The sequence below is a fragment of the Lynx rufus genome, unplaced genomic scaffold, assembly GCF_022079265.1.
Source record: "Lynx rufus isolate CCGP_SWC_20201006 ecotype Redwood Valley unplaced genomic scaffold, mLynRuf1.p SCAF_4, whole genome shotgun sequence".
Classification (NCBI taxonomy): domain Eukaryota; kingdom Metazoa; phylum Chordata; class Mammalia; order Carnivora; family Felidae; genus Lynx; species Lynx rufus.
The window spans coordinates 76,418,862-76,435,518 of NW_025814856.1; the positions used below are offsets into that span (position 1 = coordinate 76,418,862).

At 43.6% G+C, this 16,657-nt stretch overlaps 1 protein-coding gene across 1 annotated transcript; it reads left to right on the top strand.

Annotated features, from left to right (window-relative positions):
* The first annotated feature begins 3,687 nt into the window (after positions 1 to 3,687).
* On the top strand, positions 3,688 to 8,101 carry LOC124524280 (STARD3 N-terminal-like protein). Its single transcript, XM_047096451.1, has 4 exons — positions 3,688 to 3,846; positions 3,961 to 4,078; positions 6,015 to 6,110; positions 8,040 to 8,101. Exons 1-4 carry the CDS (start codon positions 3,754 to 3,756, stop codon positions 8,084 to 8,086), a joined length of 354 nt encoding a protein of 117 aa, XP_046952407.1. The 5' UTR covers positions 3,688 to 3,753; the 3' UTR covers positions 8,087 to 8,101.
* The last annotated feature ends 8,556 nt before the right edge of the window (positions 8,102 to 16,657 follow it).

The window sequence follows — 16,657 nt, forward strand, 5'->3', positions numbered from 1 at the left end:
ATTCCTCCACCAGAATGTTCAAGAAAAACGATGGAGCTACAGCCCTGAAACGAACATAGTATTAGTACTAGATTTTATTCAATCAGCAAAACTTACCTTAAGAGGGGCTGAGGAACGAAAGACAGAGAGAGCATTTCTTTTAAGCTCTAAAGAGTAGGGATCATGAGGAAAATTTCAGGAAGATTGCAGAACTCTGGAATAACTCTCACGTGCCAGTAAGCAAAGAGCGTGAGCTGTTCTTGAAGCACAATCATTCAGTTAACAGTGCTGGACCTCAGAACCTGTAGAAATTTCCTCTAGCACTTGTGAATTAACAGTTGATTGCCTGCTGTGAGAGACTGTTTTTAAAGATCATAACAGAAATCATTGGCCTGATAAATAATAACAAATACCCTTTATTGAACATCAAACATTGTACATATTGATTCTGTCGTTGCAAGCGTAACGTAGGTGTTATTCATCCCATGCTACAGATGAAACAGAGGATGAGGGAAGTTAAGTAACTTCCTGGAGATTGCCTGGCTAAGAGAGAGCACAGCAAGAACTTCAGTTCTGCCAGGCTCTCAAAGCCTGTGCCCTGAGTAACCTAAGTAACCCACTCGGATGTTTGTATTTCAGGGATTCATTTCTGTCCTCATTTTGCTGTTGCTGTGAATGCAAAGGGTCATCTTGTCATACTTCGCATTCCTTTTCTATAATGTGCTTCCCGAGGTTACACACTACAGTAGTTCATGTTATTTATGTTGCCTTCTAGCACTCCCTGCTGGCCACTGCAGGTATGTCCTACACCTTATGCTCTGCATTGGAGCCCAGGTAAGTGAAGTCTACTACAGCAAATAACTCAACTTAGTGAGTGGAAGAGCCCAGAAAACCTAGGCAGGAAACCTGCTTTTCAATTGTGTACTCAGGTGTGCTTGGGAGTTTAGGTCAGCATCTCCTCTTTGCAAGGCCCCCGTTTCCCCAGCCTTGAATGAGAGGATTGACTGGTATATTTGGGGTCTTATGTAGCTGTGAAAACTACAGAGAATTGCTCGCGAATAATGCATCTTTACATCTATACAAATGGAATCTCATTCTTGTCAATCCATCTGTCCATCTGTCCATCCACTAGGTTCACTGCTCCTCTGTGCTGCTCCTTCTGCCACTGGTTGCAGCCACTGCATGAATCCCTCCACCGCCAGTGACAGGCACTTGTCCTGCTGCGCATACTGGCTGTCACCAGCGAGGCTGGCACCCACACCTCAGGGTCTCTGCATGCTAGGAGTCGCGTTTCCCTGGGAACGTCATCCCGGGGTTGCGGCTGCCAGGAAATACACATACACCTTGTCTCTAAATACTGTGCTTATTATCTGACATCATAGTTTTTACCAACCTGATGGCCACCAAACAGGATCACATTGTTTCAGCAGGTTATTGCCCTGGGCCGCTGATGAGGAAGCTGAGGGTCTCTGTTTATACCTGGCACCCACTAAAGTCTGTCCCTCGGACACTTGGCCGTCCGTGCCCTTTGGGCGCAGCAGAAAGGAGGCCGGTGGCAGAGGCTACAGCACCCAGAGGAGCCAGGCTGCCCACGGCCGGGCCCACTTTTCCTGGCCGTGTGACCGGACCCGGTTCTCATTGCGCTAAATCTCAGCTTCCTTGTCTGCGAAAAGGGAAATCAGCAAATACTTTATTGGCTTATAAAATTTAAGTAATTTTTTGGTTTTAATTTTACATTTATTCATTTATTTTGAGACAGAGCCAGAGAGCAAGTGGGGGCAGGGCAGAGAGAGAGGGAGAGAGAGAATCCCAAACAGGCTCCAAGCAGAGCCTGATGCAGAGCTTAATCTCCTGAATCGTGACCTGAGCCAAAATCAAGGGTTGGTCGCTTAACCAACTGAGCCCCTCAGGTGCCCCTAAAATTTAAATAATTTAATACAGATAGAACACTTAGAAAAGTGTCAGGCAAATAAAGATGTTAGTTATAATTATATTTCCTATTAACAGTAATATATTATTCTTATAAAAACAAATATACATGAAGCAAATATTACTATAATATGTTAGTACAACTATGTCATCTATACGAATAAAGATGAAATGTTATATATGTTAAATTATTAAAATTAATTAAGATTTTAGGGATCTTGATTAATTACTTGTTGATTTGAATGAATTTATCTCTTAGATATTTATCTTTTATGAGTTTTAACTTTCACAACTATCCTCAGCTAATCTATCAATGGTCTAAACTTTGTCTAAAGTACTTTCATTAATAGAGATTCTCAATTTTGTAGCCAGATTTTTTTTTACCACATACATTGCATATTTGGAGTCCTGCTTAAGAAAACTTATCTTTCTGGGGTGCCTGGGTGGCTCAGTTGGTTAAGTGTCTGACTTCAGCTCAGGTCATGATCTCATGGTTCATGGATTCAAGCCCCGTCGGCTCTGTGCTACCAGCTCAGAGCCTGCTTTGGATTCTGTGTGTGTGTGTCTCTCTCTCTGCCCCTCCCATACTCACACTCTGTTTCTGAAAAGTGAATAAATTTTTAAAAAATTAAAAAAAAAAACTTGTCTTCTCCAATATTATATAAAAGCCCTGTACCATTTCTTGTTATATTCAGTTTGAGATTTTTCACCCACGCTGATCCTGGCATTAGTGTTTCTAGACTTCTGTGAACTCGTCAATCACTCGGCGTCTCCTGGCATTTCCGTAGAAGATCCCTGCACCATATTCAGAAATAAGTCGGTAGAGACGTTTTCAGTTACTGGGAAAATGACAAACTAAGTTGTACTGTTTCTACACTGAATACAATAAGAAAACTGAATGGCCACTGGTGGAGAAAAGTCATGATGTTCACTCCTGATGAGCTGATGTTGAGTACTGACTTATGTAGGGAAAAAAGTTAATAAAATGAAAAATACTGAGAATTCTCTTGTATAGACATTAGACCAATGACTGGAATTTTATATTCTATATGATCTATTAGTTTTATGTACCTATAACTATAAACATGTCAGTAAGAAAAGTAACAAAATGCGGCTCGTGTAAGAAGACATTGCTGATTGTGAAGGTTGTCAGATGTTTGATGACACACGCACATTAGTCATGCGTGTGACACACGCACGTTAGTACTACATTGCATTTAATGTCAGACTGTAAATTTCATTAGTGTCAGAATTAAAATGCCTCCTCCTCCAGGGAGCTCACCTGGCTGGGGTGTGTGTGTGTGTGTGTGTGACAGTTTGCTAACAATGCTGACCCTGCACTTGGTTAATACTTCCTGAGCTTGACACCCATGTCCCCTGACCTCCATTCTGTCAGTCAAGGCTACTGTGGGCATCACACTGGTCAGCTGTCACATTGCTAGGATCCTAGTTGGGGGAAGGAGGGACAAGGCCCAGACCCGTGGGATTGTCTCTGGACTCCCCAACCACCAGGGGGAGCCCTGGCTCTGTATTCCAGGGGTCCCTCCTGTGGGGAGAGGTCTTTGCAGGTTGGACCTTGGGGGGGACAAACTTGAGTGTCCCAGCACACCAGCTTGCTAGACCGAGGGAGGAGGGTCGCTGACCTGCTAGACCGAGGGAGGAGGGGTAGCATGAGCAGCCAGTCAGGGATTGGGCACCACGGAGAAGCCCACTGTGGCCCCGTCTGCGTTTAGGGGCTGGGGACAGGGTGATGTGGGAGGGCCCGGGCTGGCAGAGCTGCTCCAGGCCTTAGGTGCTTCTGGCGCCGACAGGTCTCTCTGTGAGGAGGGGGCTTCCCAGCGTAAAATGTCTAACTCGAATGGTGCTGGGTTATGTGTCTTTCAGCTGACGACAGCAGTGACCAGTGCCTTTTTACTTGCAAAAGTGATCCTCTCAAAGGTACAGCCTCCCACGTTTTCTGTACAATTACCGTCTATACTGGCGAAGGCTCGTGTTCCAGTGTGAGCTCCTGGTAACCGCATTTCCCTCTCCTGGTCACGTCTGTCCTTCCAGCTTTTCTCTCAAGGGGCTTTCGGCTACGTGCTCCCCATCATTTCGTTCCTCCTTGCCTGGATTGAGACGTGGTTCCTGGATTTCAAAGTGTTACCTCAAGAGGCGGAAGAGGAAAACAGTAAGTGTCTCCCAGGTTAGGCTCCTCAGATGGGCTGGGGACCGAGCCAGAAGGAAGAGCCTGGAAGTCAGATTTGAAGGGAGCCACACTGGGTGGGGTAGGCGGGTCTCGGGTCTCCACCGTGCAGAGGACCCAGCAGAAATCCAGAGCAGGGCGGAGGACAGGACAGTGAGAGCACGTGGCTCCTCTCTGGAGCTGTGAGGCCAGACTTCTCTGGAAGAAAGTGTGAGCCCTGGTGAGAGGGACAGTCAGACAGCAGAAACAGCCAGCACCTCCTTATCCCCAGTGATGGCGGTCCCAGGACACCAAGCACTTTGTGCATCTGAAGAGGACTGTTCCTTAGGGACACAGGGATGGCAGACAGGATAGGCTGAGCTGAGACAGTAAGTCTCAGAGTCCGCGATCCTGCCAAGTCTCACGTTGCTACCTTACAGCAGGCGGTGGCCTGGAAGGGGCCCCAATTGGCACAGGGGGTGCCTGGTGGGGGAGAGTGCTGGGTGAGTGAGGAACCCAGAGGGCGGGAGGGGGAAGACAGCAGCCAGACACGTGTGCTCAGCTCGGGGTCCACCTCCCCCTGTGAGTAGCGGAGGGACTCCTAGCGATCTGTGACCATGAGCCCTGCGGGGCGGCCGTCATCTCCTGCGTGGACTCATGTGGATACTGACCAGGAAGGCCCAGTGATGGACTGAGCTGCATGATTCAGTATGGGGCTAGAATTCCTCTCTGCATGATGGCCTGAGTGGAAGCCCACGGGCCACATCTGCCCTCTGGTGGTGACATGTTTGAAACTCAGTACAGAGACCCAGGCCTTTTACCACGTGCCGTGGTTAGGTCCTTCGTGCGTCTGGCTCAGATTGCCCTGCAAAATAGGAAAAGTAAGGTCCTATGTCCTAGAGAAAGTGAAGTATGATTGTAACCTCAAGGGATAACGGAGAATGAGTAAACATGTAAATGGATTTATTTTGAGTAATCTCATTGACAGAGTAGAAATCTATAAGAACAGAATTATTATTCAAGAGTGCATTTTAAACACCTGAACCAGACCTAGATAAGTCTTCTGTCGTGTGTCCTCTGTGCTTGTATGAAAACCTGTTGTGGATCAGGGCAGGTACAGCTGATGGAAGTTGCTTTTGGACTTGTGTATAAACATCAAATCGAGCTTGGGTGAAAGCATATCAGCTGTTAGTGTCACTGGGGCTTGAATGCGAGAGTGATGCCACCATGTTCAAAGGCACTAACAGGGCAGAACTGGCGTCGATGAAAACGTGGAGCAGAGGGTACGCTCACGGTCACGAACAGGCAGTGAGCTCACACCTGCACCTGCGATTCGGCCGCGGCTTCCTCCAGCTTCTCTTGTGTTCGCTCAGCTCCAGAGGAGACTCGCCGCCGAGTGCTCCCTGTGCTCACGGGCGCCCGTCCTGAGCTTCCACATCAGTTCCTCCCCTTTTCTGTGTTTGTTCAATTCCCTTTTCTGGGGGGACCTTTTTAAATAATAAATCTTTCTTCCCCATCTTACTGACGCTTTCCACATTTATACAAGTCTCTCCACTTGTGCCTTACATTTGCTATTTCCCTAACGAAGTGAGTACTGGAGGCCATTTGTATGACTTACCAGGTGGTTTTGCTTTGTGCTTTGGTTTTGATTATGGTGATTTCTGCAGGGAGGAAAGTGTTCTCCAGGGAAAGAGGCCACAAATACTGAATCAAAGAATCCCCTGAGTCACAGGCAGGTTTTTAAGTCTGCTGCCACGTGCCCTCACAGCACTGGTTCATAGCGTAATAACAAAACTTATTTTTTGTTTGAAAGATTTTCTTTCTGGCAAGGGTTTTTCTCTTTTTTAGCATAGCAACGACACCATTTTATTGTGCCTTACCTCGCCGAGAAGCTACCAGAACTGTGACGTCACTCTCAGCCTCTGAACTTCTTCCCTTCCAGGACTCCTGATAGTTCAGGATGCTTCGGAGAGGGCGGCACTCATACCTGGCGGTCTTTCTGATGGTCAGTTTTATTCTCCTCCTGAATCTGAAGCAGGTAACAAAAATGTGATTATCGTCTGTGTTTTCATCCGTCATTCAAAAGCTCAGCCCTCCCTCCCTCTCCTGTCAGAACGCTGCTGAGCAGACATCTCACAGCGCAGGCACGTAGGAGACAGAAATAACCGAGACGTGGTCTTGATGTGGGAGCAGTGGGGAGGCACAGAGTGTAAAATACGTGTAACCCGGGGACACAGACCCTGTGTGACCAGCCATGTGCATCTCAGAAGACAGGCAGACGAGGGGAAGGGTCCGCTCCTCTTCTTACCCGTCATCCCCTAGCCCGACCTTCCTCCCGGGTCCCCGTGTCTGAGGGTGCAGCTCTCTCTGAGCTGTTGCCCGTGAAGAAAGCAGAGCCTCCCTGGGGACTCGGCCCTTTCTTAGGCCTCACATCCCTGCCTTCTCCAGGCCATTTCCACCCTCTCTATTTCTGCCTCCTTTACCTCATTCATTGCACCACTTCCTGTCTTCTCCACCTTTCCTTCAGCATTCCCTGCTTTGGTTTCTGCAGCCATTTGCTGCCTCGGTCACCCTCTCCCTGCCCCGCCAGAGCGCCATGTCAAATATAACAATTGCATTGTCGTATGGCTTCCTCAAACCACTCGATGAGGTGGGAGTCTCATTAACCCTATTTCAGAGACCATCAGATTGAGGCACAGAGAGGGGAATCATTTGTGCAAGGTCTCTGGAGGAGTAGGAGGTGGTGGGATCTGAACCCCGGCTCAGTGCTGGAATCCGCACTCACAGCTGATGCATGTGGGGCCTCTCAGTATTAATGGAAACGCAGCATTGACCACCTCTTCCCCTGCCCAGAAGCCTTCAGTGGCAGAAAGGATTAAGGAAGTCCTGGGTCCTGAGCCTGGCAGAAAGCACCATTTTGACCTCATTACCCAGTTGTCCGACCTCCTGGTACCGTCTCCGTGTGTTCTCTTCTTAGCTTTGCTGAAAACGTTGTGAGCCCAAGCCATCAAGCCATCGGGCAGCTTGCTTTTTCTGTTTGTCACACTGTCCCTCTGCAGGCCTGCTTTCCACGCACGGGAGAGAAAGCTGTCCCACCGCACCCCCACCCTCTGGCTCCTGGGAGAACATTCTCTGCATTTCCTAGGACATTTCTCCCACCTGTGCGGGCTGCACTGCCTTCAGCCATGCCCTGGCCTCGTTGTGTCACTGGGGTGGAAACCTGAGTTAGAGAGAATGCGTTATTTCATTCCCTGCATTGAGCTTAGTAACTATTTGAAACACACACACGCATAGGATAGTAAAGCAGATTCCAGGCAGAAAGAGGCATGTGAAAGATCAAAGGCCCAGCAATGTGACACAGTGAATCATCGGAACTCGAAGTAACTTGATATCCTGGGCTATTCGTATTTGATATTAAAGCAGGTTAAATCAGGAAAGCATAGGGTCAGATGAACTACAGATGTGAATTGGCAGAATTTCTCTTCTCAGTCAGCAGAAGGTCAAAGAAGTATCAAACTCTCATTACCTCAGTGTGAGGGTTACTTCGGGGAGATATTTTGTATGTCGTAGGACTTGCTCTTTTAGCATAAAGGCAGTTCACAGTTTAGCCCGTGATTTGCACAGCTGTTATTTTTCTAACACTAGTAAAAGTTCTCAGCACTAATGTATTTACTTAATTAGAAACCCTAACTTGATATTCTCTGGACTATGTTGGATCTAAGCATGGAGTCAGACGAAATACAGATATGAACTAGCAGCCAGTCTCTTTCTCAGGCGGCAGACACTCAATATAAGTATTCAGTTTTTCATTACCTCGCTATGAGGGTTATCTCATTGAGGTTTTTTTATGTCATAGGAGTCATTCTTCTGAAAAAAGGGAGTTCGCATTGTTGTTCATGCTTTTATCTAGCTTTTATTTTTCTAGGACTCATAAAAGTTCTTGGTGCTAATATCTTTACCCAATTAGAAGTTCAGAACAGCCGGATAATGATAATGGGAGGAGTTACACCTTAGACATTCTTCATCAAACCTCCAGTCCTGAATGCATTGGCTTCCTGCCTCTGACTTTTACCCCCACCTAGTGGTGGTTGGGAGCATGACCAGTTCATTGGATTATGGAGCGGACCTGGAACATGGTCCGGGTGTTCAGGTAGCTGCTTTGTTCAAGACAAAGTGCAGGTAGATAGTTGGGAGAGAAGGAGGGTTCAATGTGACTTACTCTATTGTATTATATTTTCATTGTCTGAATATGCAAGTTAGGAAAGAATTAAAATTAAACTTATTGTTGGAATTAATATGTCTAGAAAAGAAGATTCTCCTCTAAAGCAGGGCTCACTCATTAGGCCGGTGGGTCAAAACTACACAGAACAGGAGTCTGTGCTTCTGCTGCCCTGGGACTGACACAGCGCTGATTGGCGCCTGGGGGACAAGAGGGCATCTGGGGCTGCTCGCCTGCTCTTGACTTTCCTTCCCCAGCACCCAGGGCAGTGCCAGTACTTAGTAGATTTGTAACTGTGGAAGGAAGGAATGAGAAGGAAGAAAGAAATCAGAGTCACCAAAAATTAAAATGTTAGTATTTTTCCTTTTAATGGAATGGCTTGAATTTTAGTATCAATATACTAACTATAAACATGAATATAGCTGAGAGAGAGAGAATCTCAAATCACATACCACACTTTCGGTGCAGAGCCTGACACTGGGCTCGATCCCACAAACCCTGAGATGATGACTTGAACAGAAATCGAGAGTCAGATGCTTAACCGACTGAGCCACTCAGGCACCTCTCATGTCTCAGAAGTGTTCCTGCTTAGATGATCAATTATATAGTGAGTCTATGTATGGTCCATAGACTTGAAACACAATTTTTCTTCTTTTTAATAAAAATTTTGAAAAGTATTAAAGCATCATAGTGCAGGATATTACCTAACCTTGATTAAAAAAGAAAACAAACAAGCAAACAGTGTTAGTGAGGTATAATTTGCATAGCATAAAATGAATTCTTTTGTACATGTGCAACTGCATGATATTTAGTAACTTTATGCTTTTTAAACCAACATCACAATATAATTGTAGAGCACTTTTATCACTCAAAAATATTTCTTTATATGCAGCTACTCTTTGCTCCTACTTCTCATCCTAGATAAACCACTGTTCTTCTTTCTGTCTTGAAAATTTGCTCTTTTTTGACAATTAATATAAATATCACAGAATATGTAATTTTTTGCATGTGGCTTCTTTTACTTAATGTAGTGTTCTTGACCATCAATCATGTTCTAATATGCATAAATCATCTCTTCCTTTATATGGCTCATACTATTCCATTTTATGCATGTATATTGTTTTGTTTATTCCTCAGTGGATGGATGTTTGAATTGTTGCCAATTATTGGATATTATGAATAATCCTGATGTGAACGCTTACATACATGTCCTTGTGGGAACAAATGGGTTGTTTTCCTTAGATTCCTCAGAGAGGATTCGCTGGGTGTTTTGGCAAGGTTCTGTTTGACTTTTTAAGTTATTGCCGAAGAGTTCCCCAAAGTTGCTGTACCATTTTAAGGGTTTATTTCTGGACTCTCCATTCTCTTCTAGTGACCTGTATGCTCTCCCTGCACCAGGACCATGCTGGCTTAAGTAGGTAACTTAATTCTTCTGTGAGCTCTGAAATCAGGTGCTATAAGGCCTTGCTTGAAAGGTCCGTGCTGCTGGGGCGCCTGGGTGGTGCAGTCGATTAAGCGTCCGACTTCAGCCAGGTCACGATCTCGCGGTCCGTGAGTTCGAGCCCCGCGTCAGGCTCTGGGCGGATGGCTCGGAGCCTGGAGCCTGTTTCCGATTCTGTGTCTCCCTCTCTCTCTGCCCCTCCCCCGTTCATGCTCTGTCTCTCTCTCTCCCAAAAATAAATAAAAAACGTTGAAAGGTCCGTGCTGCTGTCCCAAGGACCAAGAGTAATAAACCTTTTCACACCGTGTGTGTGTGTGTGTGTGTGTGTGTGTGTGTGTGTGTGTGTGTGTGTGGCTTCATCATTCTCAACATGCAAGTCAAATTTTGGGTGTGCCCCTCCCTCCCACTGCTTCTGCAGGGTGACCATATAACTGTCCTGCAACTGTGGTTGTTTTTTTTTCCAAAATGATTTTGGGTATCCAAAGTCCATTGGGTGTCATGTAATTTCAGGGCGAGCCTGTTAATTTGTGCCCACAAAGCTTTAATGAACTTGGAAAGAATTGCCATCATGACAATATTAAATCTCCTAATCCATGAACATGGGCCTTCTCTGCATTTATTTAGATATTCTTTCATTGTTACCTGCATTGTTTTGTAACTTGTTAGCCTAGGAGTGTTGTTCTTCTTGTGTCGAAATAATTCCTAAATGTCTTATTCTTTTCGGTTCTATTGTAAATGGAACTGTTTCCTTAATTTCATTTTCAAGTTTTTCATGCTGGTATATAGAAATACAACTGATGTTTTTAAATTGAATGTGTACCATGTGACAATGCTAACCTTGCTGATTAGTTCTACTTTTGGGGTGTGTGTGTGTGTGTGTGTGTGCGTGCATGTAGATTCTAGGGGGATTATCCATGTACAGAAGCATGTTATCTGTGGATAAAGACATTTTAACTTCTCCTTTGCAATCTGTTAGATATCTTTACCTTTTTCCTACGTGCACTGTCTACCTTTAATACCATGTTGAATAGAAGTGTCAAGAGTAGACATCTTTGTCTTGTTTCTGGTCTTTGGGGAAAAGTGTTCAGTCTTTCCACATTACGTATGATGTTAGCTATGGGTTTTCACAGATGCCCTTTATCAGGTTGAGGAAGTTCCCTGATATTAAGATTGTTTCTTCTGCTGACTGCATTATTCTTTTAAAGCCCCCTAGTGAATATTTCACTTTGACTATAGCGCTTTTCCATTTCAGATTTAAAAATATCTGTTCTTTTTTTGTAATTTCTGTCTCCTTTTTTAGATCGCTATTTGTTAATTTATTGTTGTCATACTTTTCTTTACTTTTTTTCTTTCTCCAAATTTTTATTTAAATTCCAGTTACTTAACAGGCAGTGTAATATTAGTTTCAGGTGTAATATTAGGTGTTTTCATCACTTACATACAACATTCAGTGCTCACAACAAGTGCCCTCCTTAGTCCCCATCACCTATTTAACCCATCCCCCTGTCTACCTCCCCTGCAGTAACCCTCAGTTTTCTCTCTATAGTTAGGAGTCTGTTTTCCAGTTTGCTCCTCTGTCTTCTTTTTTTCCCCCTATGTTCCTCAGTTTTGTTTCTTAAATTCCACATATGAGTGAAATCATATGGTATTTGTTTTTCTCTGACTGACTTCTTTTACTCAGCGTAATACTCTCCAGCCCCATCCAGGTCCTTGCAAATGACAAGATTTCATTATTTTTTTATAGCTGAGTAGTATTCCATTGTTTATATATACCACATCTTCTTCATCCATTCATCAATCGATGGACTTTTGGGCTCTTTATATAATTTGGCTATTGTTGATACTGCTGCTATAAACATCAGGGTGCATGTGTCCCTTCAAATCAGTATTTTCGTATCCTTTTGGTAAATGCCTAGTAATACAATTTCTGGGTTGTAGGGTAGTTCTATTTTTAATTTTGTGAGGAATCTCCACACTGTTCTTGAGAGCGGCTGCATCAGTTTGCATTTCCACCAACAGTGTAAGAGGGTTTCTCTTTCTCCACATCCTCACCAACACCTGTTGTTTCCTGTGTTGTTAATTTTACCCACTCTGACAGGTGTGAGGTGGTATCTCAGTGTGGTTTTGATTTGTATTTCCCTGATGATGAGTGATGTGGAACACGTTTCATGTGTCTGTTAGACATCTGGATGTCTTCTTTGGAAAAATATCTATTCGTGTTTTCTACCCAACTTTTAACTGGAACATTTTTGGGGGTGTTCAATTTTATAAGCTCTTTATGTATTTTGAATACTAATCCTTTATCAGATATGTCATTTGCATATAACTTCTCCCATGCCAAAGGCTGCCTTTTAGTTTTGTTGATTGTTTCCTTTGCTCTGCAGAAGGCTTTTATTTTGAGGAAGTCCCAATAATTTATTTTTGCTTTGTTTCTCTTGCCTCAGAAGACATATCTAGTAAGAAGTTGCTATGTCAAAGCAATGTCTGATGTCAAAGAGGTTACTGCTGGTGTTCTCCTCTCAGATTTTGATGGTTTCCTGTCTCACATTTAGGTCTTTCATCCATTTTGATTTTATTATTGTGTATGGTGTAAGAAAGTGGTCCAGGTTCATTTATTAGCATGGTGCTGTCCAGTTTTCTGAACACCATTTGTTGAAGAGAATTTCTGTTTTCCATTGGATGTTCTTTCCTGCTTTGTTGAAGATTAGTTGACCATACAATTGTGGGTCAATTTCTGGGTTCTCTATTCTGTTCTACTGACTTAAGTGTCTGTTTTTGTGCCAGTACCATACTGTCTTGATGATTATAATTTTGTAATATAACTCGAAGTCCAGAATCGTAATGCCTCCAGCTTTGCTTTTCTTTTTCAAGATGGCTTTGGCAATTTGGGGCCTTTTGCGGTTCCATACAATTTAGGATTCTTTGTTCTAGCTCTGTGAAAAATGCTGGTGATATTTTGATAGGATTGTATTAAATGTATAGATTGCTGTGGGTAGTATAGACATTTTAACAATATTTGTTCTTCCAATCTGTAAGCATGGAATGTTTTTCCATTTCTTTGCATCCTATTCAATTTCTTTCATCGGTGTTTTATAGTTTTCAGAGTACAGTTCCTTGACTTGTTTGTTTAGGTTACTCCTAGATATTTTATGGTTTTGGTGCATTTATAAATGGGATTGCTTCTTTTATTTCACTTTCTTCTGCTTCATTACTGATATATAAAAATGTAACAGATTTCTGTAGATTAATTTTGTATCCCGCAACTTTGCTGAATTTGTGTAACAGTTCTAGCAACTTTTTGGTGGAGTCTTTGGGTTTTCTATATAGAGTATCATGTAGTCTGCAAACAGTGAAAGTTTGACTTCTTTTTTGCTGATTTGGATGCCTTTTATTTCTTTTTGTTGTCTGATTGCTGAGGCCAGGATTTCCAATACTATGTTAAATAACAGTGGTAAGGGTGGACATCCCTCTCTTCCTGACCATACATGAATCTCTCAGTTTGTCCCCATTCAGGATGATATTAGCTATGGGTTTTTCATATGCAGCCTTTGTAATGTTGGATATGTTCCCTCTATCCCTACTTTGTTGAGGGTTTAATCATGAATGATGTGTTGTACTTTGTCAAATGCTTTTACCGCATCTACTGAAATGATCCTTTGGTTATGATCCTTTCTTTTATTAAAGTGGTGTATCACGTTAATTTATTTATAAATATTGAACCACCCTTGTAGCCCAGGAATAAATCCCACTTGATTGTGGTGAATGATTCTTTTGACGTACTGTTGGATTCAATTTGATAGTTTTCTTGAGAATTTTTCATCCATGTTCAGCAGGTGTAGAAAGAAAACCTGTAGTTTTCTTTTTTTAGTGGAGTCTTTGTCTGGTTTTGGAATCAGGGTTATAATGGCCTTGTAAAATGAATTTGGAAGTTTTCCTTCCATCTCTACTTTTTGGAATATTTGAGAAGAATAGGTATGAACTCTTCTTTAAATGTTTTGTAGAATTTGCCTGGTCCTGGACTTTTGTTTGGTAGGAGTTTTCTGACTACTGATTCAATTTCTTTTTTGGTTGTCAGTCTGTTCAAGTTTTCTATATCTTTCTGTTTCAGCTTTGGTAGTTTATATGTTTCTAGGAATTTATTCATTTCTTCCCAGTTGCCCAGTTTGTTGGCATATAATTGCTCATAATATCCTCTTAAAATTTGTATTTTTGTGGTGGTAGTTTTTTTATTCTTCTCTCTCATTTGTGATTTTAATTTATTTGGGTGCTTTCTTTTTACTTTTTGACAAGTGTGACTAGGGCTTTATCAATTTTATTAATTTTTTCAAAGAACCAGCTCTTGGTTTCATTGACCTATTCTACTGGTTTTGTTTAGTTGCTATACCATATATTTCTGCTCTAATCATTATTATTCCCCCTTCTTGTGCTGGCTGTAGGTTTCATTTGTTGTTCTTCTTAGAGCTCCTTTAGAAAGTTTAGGTTGTTTATTTGAGATTGTTCTTGCTTCTTGAGATAGACCTGTATTGCTATAAACTTCCCCCTTAGAACTGCTTTTACTGCATCCCAAAGGTTTCAGACCATTGTGTTTTCATTTTCATTTGTTTCCACATATTTTTTATTTCTTCTTTGATTTTCTGGTTGACCCATTCATCCTTTAGTTGCATGTTGCTAAACCTTCATGCATTTGTGGTCTTTCCAAATTTTGTCTTGTGGTTGACTTCAATTTCACAGTGTTGTGGTCAGAAAAATATGCATGGCATGATCTCAATCTTTTTGTAGTTGTTTAGGCCTGATTTGTGACTTAGTATGTGATCTATTCTGGATAATGTTCCATGTGCCAGTTTTGGGGCTGTGCTCTTTACTGAAGTTGGTTTATGCTGAGGGGTGGGGGAGGAAAATTGTGGCAGCCAGCTCCATTTTCCTCAGAGAAGGGTCTCCATGCTTGCTTGCTCTTAGAGAAATACTCCCAGAAGAGCAAATAATTTCCCTTCCTGCATCCCGGGTGGTTTTCAGATTGCTTTTTTTTTTAATGATGTCTGCCTCCAGTTTGCTTGCCTGCTTGGAGCAGTGCAGTGCACTTTGGGCTCTATCCCACCCAATCCTGCTGACTTTTAAGACTCCAAACTTAGGAAACCTGGTGTGGCGGGGGCTTGCACTGGTTCTTAGGAAACAGTCTCACCGTGCTGGCTGGGCCTGATTTAGGGTTGATTCATGAGGGCAGTCGCAGAGGGGTAAGATTTGGAGCACGGCAAGCTAAACAGCCAGTGTCCAGCAGGTGTCTCTGCACCTATGCCAAGAGGCAGGAGAGGGAAATGGTGCCCACGGGCTCTTTTGTCCCCAGAGAGGTGTCTCTGCAAATGCCACCTCTCACAGATGTGCTCCAAGAAGAGCAACTGTCTCTCCCCATGTGCCTTAGGTGATCTTTGAATTGCACCATCTGCCCCAGAATTGTTTGCCTGCCTTCTCTCCAAGAGCAGGGCAATGCCCTCAGGGTTCTATCCCAGCCAAGCCCCGGGACCTGTAAACCTCCAGTCTTTAAACCCCACTGATTGCAAAAATGAAAATCACTTCTCATTTTCCCAGCCAATAAACATTCCAGCTTTGGGGAAGTGTTCTCCTGGGCATTCCCCTGGTGTTCGGCTCTCTCTCACCTTCCCCCACAACTGGGGCTCCCTCCCTTCTGCAGCACCTTGATCCTTTCTCTCTCAAACTGGCATGTGTCTGCTCATGACTCTCCTCAGTTTCCTTTTGTAAGTTATTTTCTTTCTAAGCTTAGCTTCCTGGAGATCACCCCTGTGTCTACATAGCCTAGTGGTAACCAAGATCAGGTAGGGGTTGTGGTCAAGCACTTTGAAGAAGACTTCCATCCCCTGCCAAATCTTTATGTTGTACGTATTGGGTAGCCCCTTCATACTTTAGGCAATTTTGAGTCTTACCCAGCTTATACACTTTGCTGAGTCTCTTCACATTGCCTCGGCATATGCCTATGGCCTCAGGGTCAACCAGGAGTATTGGGCTGGCTTTGAGTCTCCACTAAGCGCGCACGCAGCTTCAACCAAGCACGTGATTGCCTCAGCCATGACCATAATCTCAAACCAGGAGAGCCTCTAGACCTTCATCCTTGCACACCACTGAGTCTGTCAGTTCACCCTCAAATCACTCGCCACCCCAGACTACCCAAGCTCCCTTACACTGTGTAATTTTGCTGCCAGTCCTCATGGCCTGTCCCAACTAGAAGAATCTTCATGCTCAGAGAGCTGGGTATTGGGAGGCGGGGGAAGAATGGGATCCACTCCAGGCCAGAGCACGACTGTGGTTCCCTGCACTCTGTAGCTTTTCAAAACTAAACACTTCTCAGATTATTGTCTGCCTTTGGACACTTCTTGAGGGTGAAAGGGCTGGTTTAATTGGTTTACTACAGTTTTATATTGATTTTCAGGGAGAAGATTTGTTAACCTCACTTGATCAGAGCCAGAAGCCCTTGCTAGATCTCACTTTTAAATTATGCAAGGCATACATATTATTATATTTTGATGAAAAGTTTGTCTTCGGGGCACCTGGGCAGCTCAGCCGGTTGAACATCTGACTCTTGATTTCAGCTCAGGTCATGATCCCAGGGTCGTGGGATCGAGCCCCATGTCAGGCTCTGTGCTGAGCATGGAGTCTGCTTAGGATTCTCTCTCTCTTTCCCTGCCTCTTCTCCTCTCCCCTCCTCACATTCTCTCTTTTTCTCTCTCTCTCGAATAAAAATTTAAAAATAAAAAAATAAAAGTTTGTCTTCAATTAGGACACCCAAATAATTACAGGGCATGTGGCTCAAATGCCATTAGCCTGACATGTGGAAAGGAACCCCAGAAACAGGAAGACTTGGTATGACCATCCTCCTGAGACTCATTTCAAATTGAGAAGGCATTTAATCTGCCTC

Excerpts from the sequence above, each read along its gene's own strand:
- LOC124524280 (XM_047096451.1), top strand. The coding sequence starts at position 3,754 with ATGTCTAACTCGAATGGTGCTGGGTTATGTGTCTTTCAGCTGACGACA. Across the intron at positions 3,847-3,960 it reads CAAAAGTGATCCTCTCAAAG|CTTTTCTCTCAAGGGGCTTT; the intron begins GTACAGCCTCCC and ends CTGTCCTTCCAG. Across the intron at positions 4,079-6,014 it reads AGAGGCGGAAGAGGAAAACA|GACTCCTGATAGTTCAGGAT; the intron begins GTAAGTGTCTCC and ends CTTCCCTTCCAG.